The 12,538-nt window shown below is 53.3% G+C and overlaps 6 protein-coding genes across 6 annotated transcripts; 3 read left to right on the forward strand and 3 right to left on the reverse strand.

Moving 5' to 3' along the window:
• Window positions 1-1,699: 1,699 nt before the first annotated feature.
• Window positions 1,700-2,296, reverse strand: CTHT_0054700 (uncharacterized protein; the record flags this gene model as incomplete). Its single annotated transcript, XM_006695741.1, has 1 exon — window positions 1,700-2,296. The coding sequence occupies one exon, from the start codon at window positions 2,294-2,296 to the stop codon at window positions 1,700-1,702; it is 597 nt and encodes a 198-aa protein (XP_006695804.1).
• Window positions 2,297-3,195: 899 nt separating this feature from the next.
• On the reverse strand, window positions 3,196-4,531 carry CTHT_0054710 (putative GTPase activating protein; the record flags this gene model as incomplete). The annotated part of the gene is made up of 2 exons (XM_006695742.1): window positions 3,196-4,272; window positions 4,337-4,531. 2 exons carry the CDS (start codon window positions 4,529-4,531, stop codon window positions 3,196-3,198), a joined length of 1,272 nt encoding a protein of 423 aa, XP_006695805.1.
• A 1,213-nt stretch (window positions 4,532-5,744) lies between these two features.
• On the forward strand, window positions 5,745-6,981 carry CTHT_0054720 (zinc finger domain-containing protein; the record flags this gene model as incomplete). Its single annotated transcript, XM_006695743.1, has 2 exons — window positions 5,745-6,249; window positions 6,305-6,981. 2 exons carry the CDS (start codon window positions 5,745-5,747, stop codon window positions 6,979-6,981), a joined length of 1,182 nt encoding a protein of 393 aa, XP_006695806.1.
• A 1,568-nt stretch (window positions 6,982-8,549) lies between these two features.
• CTHT_0054730 (ferredoxin hydrogenase-like protein) lies at window positions 8,550-10,379 on the forward strand (the record flags this gene model as incomplete). Its single annotated transcript, XM_006695744.1, has 1 exon — window positions 8,550-10,379. One exon carries the CDS (start codon window positions 8,550-8,552, stop codon window positions 10,377-10,379), a length of 1,830 nt encoding a protein of 609 aa, XP_006695807.1.
• Window positions 10,380-10,448: 69 nt separating this feature from the next.
• CTHT_0054740 (uncharacterized protein) lies at window positions 10,449-11,349 on the reverse strand (the record flags this gene model as incomplete). Its single annotated transcript, XM_006695745.1, has 3 exons — window positions 10,449-10,916; window positions 10,975-11,116; window positions 11,180-11,349. The coding sequence occupies 3 exons, from the start codon at window positions 11,347-11,349 to the stop codon at window positions 10,449-10,451; spliced, it is 780 nt and encodes a 259-aa protein (XP_006695808.1).
• A 615-nt stretch (window positions 11,350-11,964) lies between these two features.
• On the forward strand, window positions 11,965-12,327 carry CTHT_0054750 (uncharacterized protein; the record flags this gene model as incomplete). The annotated part of the gene is made up of 2 exons (XM_006695746.1): window positions 11,965-12,145; window positions 12,200-12,327. The coding sequence occupies 2 exons, from the start codon at window positions 11,965-11,967 to the stop codon at window positions 12,325-12,327; spliced, it is 309 nt and encodes a 102-aa protein (XP_006695809.1).
• Between the last annotated feature and the right edge of the window lie 211 nt (window positions 12,328-12,538).

Genomic DNA, 12,538 nt, shown 5'->3' on the forward strand with positions numbered 1-12,538 from the left:
GGCCACGAACCAACGACCACGCTGTCGTAGAGCACTTCTGCAAAACCGTCCTGGATGGGGCAGGTCACGATACAACCCAGACGCCTTTTTCGACCGAGCCTTCGCCAACATCCCAGAATTGGGGCCCCAGCGCCGGTCCGGTGGTACCAATATTAAACGACCGCCCGTGCAGCTGCATGCCGAGGATAATTTTCCTTGCCGGATGCCTGCCGCGGTATAATCTTTCACGGCGTGCTTTGTGTTAAAATTAGTTAACTCCGATTTGACTTGAACCGGTACATATTGGCCGGATGACCCGTTATGGTGTCTCACTTGCCGCCGTAAATGCCCTTGAGACAATCAGCTCGATCAATGGCCAAATGTCAGTGTCCCCGGTGGGAGTTTACCAGTTCGCGAAGTATAACGTATTGATATACCTCGATCCATCTGTCCTATTGTGTGCGGCCGGTGGCAGATTGAAATGATAAATGTCTGCAAGAATTGTTGTACCGTTCCAGTAAAACGAGACGCTGGAAGGAATGAGGGGCGATTTTCCTGATTTCAAAGGAGAGGATTTTCCTAACAACAAAGTAAGGGACGTTAGAGAAGTTACAAAGACGCTCAAGAGAAGCTTGGAGAATCAATCATGGCTATCTAACTCCCTATATATAAGACGGTTTTGAGTCTTCGTAGACGTTTGAAGCGAAAAGAAATATAGAGTCGATGCATAGCTTATTAGCACCGAGGGTGAAAGGAATGGAAGGGAGTCTAGTTGGCCACACTCAAACATCGATTGTGAACTCTCTCTCTCTCTCGGGAGGGCGGCGATTTAGATAAAGGATCCGCGGGGTCATGTTTTAGCCTGAGTTGGTGATCATATCTCGGCTTGTCCTGCAGATGGTAGCAGGAAAGGAGCAAGACACCCGGAGCAGATGGCCTCCTGGGTCCTTAGCACGGGCGATACATCGTATGGACAGGTGATTAAGAGATCGACCTGTGGAGCAAAGGAATAGGGCATCTGGATATGGAATCCAATCATCACATTGTTGCTTTTTGGACTTCACCCGTGTTGATCTTGGGTCGAGGAATTCGAGATGAACTGTGACGGCAACATAGGATACATGGCCAGGTGAAAGAAACATGTAGTGGCTTCTTCGACCAGAGGGAATGGGATTTCGGAATAGAGTATTTCAACATTTTGATTGGACAATATTGGTGACTTATTTGCGCATACATATCAGGTCAGGTATCATGATACATAATGGATAGAGGGCGGAAGCAATGAGGGTATCTGATGCCTTTGACAAGGGAGCCACACAATACAATGTAGACGGTTCGGGTGCACACCCGTCTCTGAACATGAATAGATAAATGCGAGCCATCAGTGTCATAATTTCATTGTTCGCGCCGTCCAAGGGTTCTTTCCCGATATCCATAGCCCAAGCGTCGCTGAAATATTCAAAATAGCTGTGTTTTCTAAGTTCCATGACCCACGTCCTCAACGTCACCAGCTGTATATCTGCCTTTTTCTTCTTATTATTACTTGCAATACTATGATGTACGTTAGAAGAGACAACAATAAATAAGCCCATATGAAATGTCTCATGCCCGCTTCATTTGGAAACCCCCCCCTGCTTTCTCATCCTTGCAGTTTACCACCCCTCAGCAGATCTCCTCTTTTCGTTTTCATGTTCACTTGACTTCTAGCAACATCAACAACCTACAGTGCATCTTGTCTCCGATTATCAAGACCTGCTTGCATATCTCTTTTACCCTTCCTCTTCCCCCCTTCTGTCCACTTCTCTATCCACATTTCGGCAACTGGCATGCCCGCAACACTCACTAACCCAGCACCCATCCTTTCCCAGGTGCCCATGCCAAGCCCCAGGCTCAGCAGAATGGTCATTGTCGGCTTGTCCTGCCCAAACTCCACTGCAACAAGCTTTCCGATACCCTCAGTCAGCAGCACAAGCACGGCAGCCAGCACGCCGACAGCCAAGCGGAAGGTCAGAGAGCGAGGCACCTCGTAGTGGGCGATTGTGATGCGCGCGGCGAGGGCGGTTGCGAGAAGGAGGAGCGGGAGGGGAGAAATAGTAGAAGTTTCTGCCCCCGGGCCAGCAGGCACTATGGCAGACAAATAGCGGGGGAGATGCAGACTGGGCAGCAGAGAGGAGGGGGCATAGGCCAGATAGGCGAAGAGAAAGTAGCTCGCGAGGATAAGGCCGCCGTAGATGAGGGCGAGACGGAAGGCAAAGAAGGCCAGGGCGATGTCCCAGAGGACTTCAATGACTCCTTCGGTCGTCTCGAAGAGGAGCATTATCGTTAGTGTTGATTGGGCTGGATGCCTTTGTTAGTGAGTTATGGATTACTGGAGCTATTGCAGCTGAGTGTATAACTCGTTAAGTTCAGAGAAGTTAAATTGTATAACGAGTAACGAGTACGAAGCTAAGGTTGATCAATCGATGGAAGAGTAGTTTGTGCTGATACATAGGGCATGATAACTACCTAGATCTTTTAAATAAGAAAGCTCTCTTGTCAGCGGCCATCCCGGGCCTTGACTAGCGCCCCGCAAGCGGCAACTGGTGATGTCGACCTTACAAAGGAGCCAGTGGTGTGACTGGCTCCAGCAAGGTGCACCCAACTCACCGTGCAGTCACCAGCGCACAGGAAATTCTCCCCAGCGACAATCTCCATCTCCAGTGGCGACTCCAATCGTGATTGCCCCCTTGTCCCGTTCCTGAGCCCGAACCGACCCGCCACAAGCCGATGGTAAGGTGAGGACAAGGTGAGGAGGATGACTGTATGACCGACAACCTGATAAATGATGCAGAGCGCTGATCATCAATCTAAAGAGTAAAGAGCCAGGATAATTAGGTCAAGTATCCACGTCCATCACAGGCCTGTCTTACAAGTGACTTTACACGGCCTGGCAATTGAATATGCCTTGATTGCTTGGTTCATCGTGCTGACTGTCAAAACACGAGATAATGCCACCCTCGAGCATCCATCCAACCCACAAAAGCTCACACAGCAAGTGAATGCACCCGAAATAACTCTATAGCCGTCTTCCAAACTCCCGTAATTCGCCCGCCATCCTTGGGTATCGCTGTGTCCCTCCGCGTGGACCATGCCAACCGCCCTCTTCCATATAGAGAACTATGTGGGCTGTCTATGCATGCCGAGCACCACCATGGAAGTCAACAAGCCCTCTCAAATTTAGATGCTTGTCTTTTCTAGCTTCTTTGAGAGGTCGTCCATGGCCTTCTCTTTCGCTTCAGCCGCCTCCTTCTCGGCAACCTTCGCCTCAACATCGTCCTTTTCTTGCTCCTCCTCAGACTCGGCCTCTGACTCCTCTTCCTCCTCCTCCTCCTCCTCTTCTTCTTCTTCCTCTTCTTCCTCTTCCTCGAGATCGTCTAGCTCGTCGAGGCCCCACTCGTCCTCGTGCACGATGTCACCACCGAACTTCTCCTTGCGTTCCTCGAACAGCTCCTGCAGCGCAGCGATAGACTTGTCGTCCTCGCTGAACTGGTTGCCGTTGAGCTCCAGGCGCTTGAGTGCCGGCAGTGAACCACGCACAGCATCGTAGAGCGCCTTAACGCCGGCAGAGTTGATTTCATTGTACTGAAGCTTCAGCACCTCCAGCTTCTTGTTGTAGCCGTGAGCGAGGGCATCCGCAACCAACAGACCGCCCTTGGCCTTGAGCAACGAGTCGCTGACGCCGAGCTCAACCAGTTCGGTCCAGTTGGGCAGCACTTCGGCTAGGGCTTTGGCACCCGACACGGTGAAGGTGTTGTCCTGCAGGTCCAAAACCCGCAGCTCCTTAGCGTGGCTCAGGCCATCGCGCAACAGCTGCTCAATGCCCTCCTGGCGGATGCCGTTCTGCACCATCCTGATCTCGCGAACTTTATTGTTCAACTTGAACGCTTTGGCCCATGACGCCATGCTGCCGCTCTCCAAGCGGTTGCGCCCGCAGATGACCGTCTCCAGATCGGGCACCTCCTGACCGCGCTTGCGCGCCTCCTCCTTCTTTGCATGGAGCTCGACCAGCGCGTCCGCCACTGCGCTGCCAGCGTGAGGGCCCAGCCCGTTATTGTTGAGGTACAGATGCTGCAGCGGCACGTGCTGAGACAGGAAGTCTACAAGCTCATTCCTGAGGTTGTACCCAAATGCGTTGTCGTTCAAGTTAATAGTGTTGAGCTTCGGCAGGTTGATGATTGGGGTGAGGAGCCCCTTGAGCGCCTCCGGGATCTCGCTGAGAAGGCGCCCGGTGAAGATGTCGGCGAAGTTGGCGACCTGACACGGTCCCCCGTCAGTATGGGAATTCGGAATTCCTTCCTACCTGCTCCTGGGGACCTACCCGCAGTGTCTGTTTTGTCGCGAGCACCTCGCCAAGCAGCTTGCAGGCGCCGATGCCCAGCGTGTTGCCCAGCAGCCGCACCTCCTCCACGTCGTCCAGGGCGCGCAGGGCAGCGATATGGGGCTCCAGGTCCTCGGCCGTATCGAGCTTCAGGCCCTTCCCCTCGAGGGAGAAGATTTTCGTGGAGGCAGCCATTGTTGCTAGAGTGCACAAAATTGTGGTCAGCTTAGGGACCGCTTGTCTATGATGCAAAAAATAGCCAAATATTTTGGGTTGTTTGGGTAGTAAGGTGGTTGGTTGCCCCCAAGCGTGGAAAAGCGAGATAGCAGACTCGGTTTATTTGTTTCCTAGGCCCGTTATGTGTTATGGTGGGGGAGGGGTAGGCTGCTGAAAAGACCCTGCGCTGGGCGCTGGGCTGGCCCCACTTGTATCAAACGCTGACTCTTCCACGTTACCAGCCGCCGTGATTGGTCAGGTCCATCCATGCATCACGGTGCGGCTTCGACTGCCTGTCAATGCGTCACATCAACCTTGACCGAGACAAAGATCATGATTACAATGTACAATTAAACATTCCATAGACATCATCACTTCATTAGCTATGAGCTGTCATTTTGCGGCCAATCTCAGCGCCTACGGATAACTGAAAACCCAGGTTTGGATTGCACTCAGGGTTAGGGTCTCATTCTTTGGCTCAGAGCCTGGGCACACCACACAGTATGTGTGGGGTGCGACGCGGGAGACAGTGAGGAATCAACCAATCAGGGATCGCAGACAGCTGAGAGACCTGCTTGAGACAGCTGGAACCAGTTGTCTACCATGATGTCCGTTTCCGGATCGTACGGCCCCATCTTAGCGCCAGAACTCGGAACCACGGCCCCTTGCAGCGCGTCGCAGCGCATTCGATTTCGGCGTCGCAGCATCGCTGTCGGCTGCCAGCTGCCTGGTGTGGTGTTGCTTGGGATTTGGGTTTGGATCAAATCGTCCACAGCGAAGCCGACCGCATCTCACGCATCACACCGTTTCCTGCGCTGCAGTCCAGCCGCGCCCACAGACCACCCGACGAACGCTGCACGTAAACTGCACGTAGAAATTTTGCTTTATTGCATTTCCAGAGCTATCTCGATTCTATTTCCATGTGCCAATCGTTTTTCGCAACCAGAGCCTACGGCTGCGATACATTTCTGGGTTAAAAGTCAGGTCAACCACATTCGACTCTTCCCTCCATTATCATCGTCATCATCATCCCAACGATTCGTTCTCGTTTCGGTCGCAGAAGCGGTCCATCCGCAAATCAAAGACGCCTTCGTAATCTCCTAAGCGCTCATCAGCAAGCCGCTGTTCCCGTCTCAACCTACCATAGGCACCGGTATTGTCGCCAACAACAACAACAACAACAACAACAACAATGGCCAGACCAGACTCTCCCGTCGACGACTCCCCTCTCTCATCAATGGAGTCAACCGACGACGAATTCCCCGAGGAGGCCACCGAGATCATGGACGAGGGCCCGCCAGCGAAGCGCATCAAAACGGTGAACAGGTCCAATACACCATCTGCGGTCACGCAAGAGCCTGATGCCGACCCTGATCCGCTCGAGGGCATGTCCGATGTCTCATCCGACACCGACGGCGACGTCCCTAGCTCGCCGCTCAACGCGCGCCAAGACGAAGATGACTTCCAGGAGCAGATCACCGTCTGCGCGTGGGAGGGTTGCCGGGCCGGCGACCTGGGTAACATGGACAACCTCGTCGAGCACATCCACAACGAGCACATTGAGAGCCGCCAGAAAAAGTACACGTGCGAATGGGTTGGTTGCTCGCGCAAGAGCATGCCGCATGCTAGTGGCTACGCCTTGAAGGCGCACATGCGCAGCCATACGAGGGAAAAGCCTTTCTACTGCTACCTACCAGGTCAGTATCGTTACCATCCGCTGCCAAGGAGCCCTCGTTCTAACCGACTGTGCAGAATGCGACCGCGCCTTTACCCGCTCCGACGCCCTTGCTAAGCACATGCGCACTGTCCACGAAACCGAGGCCCTGCGCCCCTCCGATCCCGTGCCCAAGAGCATGCAAGCCGCCCAAGGGGCTAACAAGGCCTCCAAACTTAAGATCATCATCAAAACTCCCCACTCCCACTCCTCCATCCGCACCGGCGCCGGGAACAGCGCAGCCGGCGATGAAACTCTCGACGAAGATGGCAGCGCAGGAGGCGACGACTCGTCCGTTCCTGATATGTTCACTCCCCTGTCCGAGGAACAAGGGTTCACGCCCGAGGAGCTGGCGATGCCTCTCGAGCGGCTGGTGAAGCTTTGTCGACTGCAGGTCAAGTGGTCGGAAGAAGAAGGTGAGCGACTTCGTGCTGAATGCAAGCGCTGGGAGGAACTGTACAAGCAGGAGTGGCTGGAGAAGGAGGTGCTGCTGGAGCAAGTCATTCGCAGCGAGCAAGAGTGGCATAAGCGCAAGCTGGCAGATGCTGCTGCTGCTGCTGCTGCTGCTGCTGCTGGAGATAATAATAACCATGGTAATGAAGATGTTGAGATGACGGATGCTCCCGCTCAGGGCGGCGGTAAAGGAGAGGGCGAGGCTAAGGTGAGGGATGTGAAAGAGAAGAGTGCAAAGGAGGTCGCTGCCGTCGGGGCATAGAAAGCTAAGCGGCAAATACCGCCGTTTAATAAAGAATGGGCTGCTTTGCGTTTTGGCATGGGTTGGTTGGCATGATTTACGAGGAGTTCGGTTTTCGGGATGGATTGGGCAGCTAGACAAACGGAGCTGCGTCAAGGTGCTTTACCAAATTTTCGGTATACAGTTTTCATCAACAGGCGTTAAACAATAAGCACTTCGTTTCTTTGCTTGGGTGATCCAAAGAAAAAAAAAATATCCCCCTGGGAGATCATGAATTCTGGACTATAGAAGTGCCTAGGGACCTATCTACATGGTGGATGGTTATGTGCCTCCCGGAGCAATCTACATATCAAGATCCAGGAGCTGATCAGGTGTGAAGTTATGTTAAGGAAAAACTATCTCAAAAATGGTCTTTACATAAAGCTTAATTTTACTGTATGCTTTGCTCCACGCATCTTACGAAGCATCTCTATGAGGAGCAACGTTTGCGATGCCCTTCACCCACAACATCCCTCAATTTACTGCCGATGTTGGGATATTGCCAAAGCCAAATAATTATTTCGGTAACTTTGACCAAAACTCTTTATAGGACAGAGAAAGCATAAACTTGAATAAGTGATATAAAGTCACAGTTGCTTCTGGATGGGCCCACGCGTTTTCGTTGCATAGCCCCTCGATTCATCCCAAGTAGGCATCGTATCGTCCTTTCCACTCCATATTAGAAAACCCATCCAAACAGCCGTGCGATGCTGTTGGGGACTGGAGCTACTAGATGAGATCTGAAGAGTAGTCAGAGCCGCGGAGTCATCGAGGTGGGGCGGATAAGGGGATAAATAGTACCAGTTTTCTACCCCTTCCGGCTTATCATTTCAATGGGACCATTTAACAACGAGCTAAGTAACAATTTTGCAATGGCAAAGCCCAGAATGTGCGTTCCAATCACGGTGCTGCTGGTGTTGTTCTTGCTCAGGTCCAGTCGCGGTCATCTATACGGATGTACCTAGTAAATACGTACTTCACCACAGAGGCCCAGACTCCAGTTAGGCGGGACAGATCCCTGTCGGTTCCTGAGCCCCTACGTCATTGTTTCACTAATCGGAGTTGTCTGATTGGTCGATTATCATTAACTTCGTGGATAGCGGGGCCACAGAAGAGTGCGGGACGCGGGGCGGCGTGGACATCGACCGCCACTGTGAAAGCCGATGTCGCATCGAGAGCGGGATGCATTTCAAAGCAAAGTTCAACAACCGCTGCGAGATTGAATGATCCATCCATTTGCACATCTCCGAGGAAATTATAAGACAACTTGAGATCCTGGTTTTTCAAGCTATTTATCCAAAGACAACTGCCGTTGATTGACTTTCCTTCGCTCAGTCAGTTAAAGGCAACTCCAGCCTGTTCCCTCTTGGCCATCTTTCAGCACCAAAGATCCTCCTGATGATCCTTGCGCGTGTCAAGGGTCTAGCGTTGATCGCAGGATCGCAACAGCAACGGAGCCGTCTGAACCAGCATTCTCTGTTTCTTAGGTCTAAACCTTAGAGCCCCCTTGCGAACCCGCTCAAGAGGCTTCCAGGCACCATCTTCCCACCATGTCTGCTATCCTATCCGCCGACGACCTGAACGACTTCATCAGTCCCGGTGTCGCCTGCATCAAGCCGATCGAGACCATTCCCGCACCACAACAAGACGCCACGACCTCCTCTAGCGAACCAGAAGTCATCCTCGACGGGCAACAGCCCCAACCAAGAGCCCCTGCCCAAATTTCACTAACTGACTGTCTCGCCTGCTCTGGCTGTGTCACCTCCGCCGAAGCTGTCCTCGTCAGCCTGCAGAGTCATGCCGAGGTCCTGAGCGTATTGGATGCCGCGCCGGCGCTTGAGCTTGTGTATGATAAGCAGAGCGGCTCAGTCGGCGTGCGCGGTCTTGAGAACCCAGATTCCAAGCTGCTTATAGCCAGCGTGTCGCCACAGACAAGAGCCAGTCTTGCGGCCGCTGCATCTCTCGGCCATCACGCAGGCAAGAGGGTGACGGACCAGCAGGCTGGGTGGATGATCGAACACCTCTTTCGCGGCGAGCGAGGACTGCGGCAGGGGGGCAAGTTCAAGAATGGTTTTACGTGGATTGTGGACACAAATGCGGCGAGGGAAGCTTGTCTTCTGCTGGGGGCGGACGAAGTATTGGATCAGCAAGGGTCGGCAGCCACGAATACGGGGAAGGTAATAGCGCCGGTATTGACAGCGTCATGTCCTGGATGGGTGTGCTACGCGGAAAAGACACATCCACATGTTCTTCCTCACCTTTCACGGGTGAAATCCCCGCAGGCGCTTACGGGAACGCTGCTGAAGACAACCCTTAGTCGGATACTGGGGATACCGCCCAGTAGGATATGGCATCTGGCTATTATGCCGTGCTTTGACAAGAAGCTAGAAGCTAGCAGAGAGGAGTTGACGGATGCGGTATGGGGGAACAACAGCACAGCGATGGACTTCACAACAGGAGGAATAGGGAAGAGTAAGGGGAAAGGAGCCAGGGATGTCGATTGCGTTATTACCAGCAAGGAGATCCTCATGCTCGCCGCGTCAAGAGATCTAGACTTCTTCGATATGCCTAGATCAGCGCCGCCATCTGAGCAGCCTGCCTTCCCCGACCCCATCATCCACCGCTTCCTTTTCCCATCTTCTTCTCGTCATCGCAAACAACCTCGCGACGCGGGCACTTCTGGTGGAAATCTCTTCTTCATCCTGCACACCATTCAATCGCGACATCCCGGCTCGCAGATCCAAACGACACGCGGGCGCAATGCTGACGTAGTTGAATTCTCGGTTGTTCAGCCTTCCTCTGGAGAGATCCTCTTCAGGGCAGCGCGCTACTACGGTTTCCGCAACATACAGAATCTCGTGCGGAAGTTGAAACCCGCCAAGGCATCTCGCATGCCTGGCGGGAAGCCGTTTGGCAGTGCAAGAAGGCCTACGCTAGGGGTTGCCGGCAGCCGATCAGCCACAGGGCTTGATTATGGTTACGTCGAGGTTATGGCGTGTCCGGGAGGGTGCACCAACGGCGGCGGCCAGATTAAGGTTGATGACCAGGTAATCGTGGACCGCGAAATTTTTGGGGAAAAGCCGGGGCCACAGGAGCAAAAGGCGTGGCTGGCGGAGGTAGATGAGGCATACTTTTCGGCTGACGAACCGGATAATGGGGCCAGTGGCTTGTGTGATGACAGTGAGAAGGATTTGGTAGCGGGGATATCTCCTTCACGGGTCCGAGATACCCTGGCGCATTGGTCCAAGATCACAGGGATACAGCTGGATAAACTGGTGTATACGAGCTATCGCGAGGTGGTGAGCGACGTTGGAAAGCGCCAAATGACCGACACCGAGCGCGTCGTCCAGCTGGCTGGGAAGATTGGCGGAGGTTGGTAAGGTCGGATTTTGGGATACCTGGGAGTCATTAGACAAATAGAGAGAATTTTCTGCATAGCTAGAATTTTATCAGCCCGCTTCTGATCTTCCGCGCCTGGCGAAGCCGAATCCTCTCCCACTGCCGTCTGGACCCCTCGGTGAACGAATTGGCTGGGTATCATCTTTAGGAACTCTCGATCCACTCCCCTGATGAGGGGATGCGTCGCCCCTCCGCTGGACACTGTAGCCACCCTTTTTGGGATCATACAGCTCTCTTGTTTCACCACCCAACTGTGTCTGTCTGCGGTCCTGGCGCCCGCCATCCCTGTCGCGGTCACGGTCGCCGCGGCCACGACCACCACGGCCCCGACCCCGGCCCCTATGACCATGACTCCCTCCCAGCCGTCCCTCCGGAGGAGTAACGCTGCCAGGGGAAGACTGTCCCGATGATGGGTTCGACTCGCCAAAGATCTTGGCCCGCGCTTCTTGATAGCGCCGCTGCTTCTCTTCAAGCTCGCGCTGCTGGCGTTGCCTGATCTCCTCGGGCGATTCCTGCGGCTGTTTTTTTGCTCTTCTCCTCGTCGTCTTCGTCATCTCGGAGTGTCAACTGCTCCACCATGCCCGTGATGGGATCTTTTCGAGAGATGACGTGTGGCGTTGGCTTGCGACTAAGAACTTTGATTGGTTGTTTGAAAGGCGTGGTGAGGGGAAGGTTGTCATTGACCGAGACAAAGACTGGTGGTTCTTGGGGAGCATCGCTATGCCTTTTGTCAGTGAGGATGTCTTTGAATAGATAGGAGGTTGCCAGAACAAGAACTCACGCTTCTTCCCATAGCCTGCGATTCTCCTCAGCATGCTTGGCCATGAGCTCGGCACGTGTCAAACGTCGTGGCTCTGGGTCAGGCTCTGGGGGCTCCTTCGCTAGCCGGTCGGCTTGGACCTCCCAGTCTTCATCGTCCCAAACATCGGGGACCTTTTTGCTTGAACTCATGCTAATGTTGTTGTGTCCTAAACCCTAAATTGTATATTCTCAGAAACTGTTGGATGAGATAGACCTAGGTAGGAAGGATGGGTACTGGATACAGATCGCCGCAACGAAACGCGATGATCCGGGACCAAAAATTGGACACAGATCGGCCGCCATAGTTGTTGCTTGGACCGGCGGATCAGGCACTGCTGCACGCGGCCGATCCAATCTGACCGGGGTCTTGTCCCACTTCAGCCCCGCGACGCGCACAGACCATACGCTAGCCCACCCACAGGGCGCCCAATCAATTGCCCGCAGTTACCCCATCGGAATGAGGGGCAGCTTTTTGGATATGGTTGGCCATTGATAGGTTGGCTTCTGGGAGCTTGCACATCCACATGTATCTTTTCCCTCTCTGACTTTGGGCTCACCGACTTGGGAAGAGGAAGACTGGCTGGCAGTTGTAAGACGTACAATACTCCTCAGACAGCTTGGATTGAAGGGTCCCGTGTGTGTATTCGGCAACATACATTGAGAGCTCGCTACTTTCCCCTGACATTCGTCGTTGGACGTCATCTCAAACTGAGAGCTGAACGCTTGCTCTCCCGGCCCTAGCCTCGCCTTTTTGAGCGTCGCACCATGAACGTGAAAGACACACCTATGGACCAAGGTGTTGCCTCCATGACTAGCCCGAGTCAGTCAGGGCCAAGCCCAACACAAGATGATGCCAAAGTCGGCCCGGGCTCCTGGAATACTAAGAAGTTTCGTGATGAGTATGAAACACTAAAGAATAGGCTGCTTGATTCCCAGTTCAGCGTTGGTATGTTGTCTTCTGCCGAAGCAAAACCCCCACAAAGCTGACCCAAATTCAAAGCTGAATATCCTGATCCGCTGGCTCCCAAGCCTCCCCATCCGAAGCAGTATCCTGTTGGAACAGGCCCAACCGTGGAGCAGAGGCTATTGAAACTCATCTCAGAAATCAAAGCAGCCAACGAAAACTGAGCTAATAGAGGACTTATCGCTGACCTTGATCTTTCCATGACAAAATGGACAAAACAGCAGTGCGTAATGTGTTCGCTGGTCTGTATCGGCGAACCAGAGCTCTGGTAACAGCATGTAGTTGGAGTCTCGGAGTTGGGTCAGGTTCAAGTGTGCTGATACCAGGAATGAGGTCAGAATCCTATAAACTACCTAGCGGTTAGTGTGAATTTAA

This window comes from Thermochaetoides thermophila, assembly GCF_000221225.1.
Source record: "Thermochaetoides thermophila DSM 1495 unplaced genomic scaffold scf7180000011820, whole genome shotgun sequence".
NCBI lineage: Eukaryota > Fungi > Ascomycota > Sordariomycetes > Sordariales > Chaetomiaceae > Thermochaetoides > Thermochaetoides thermophila.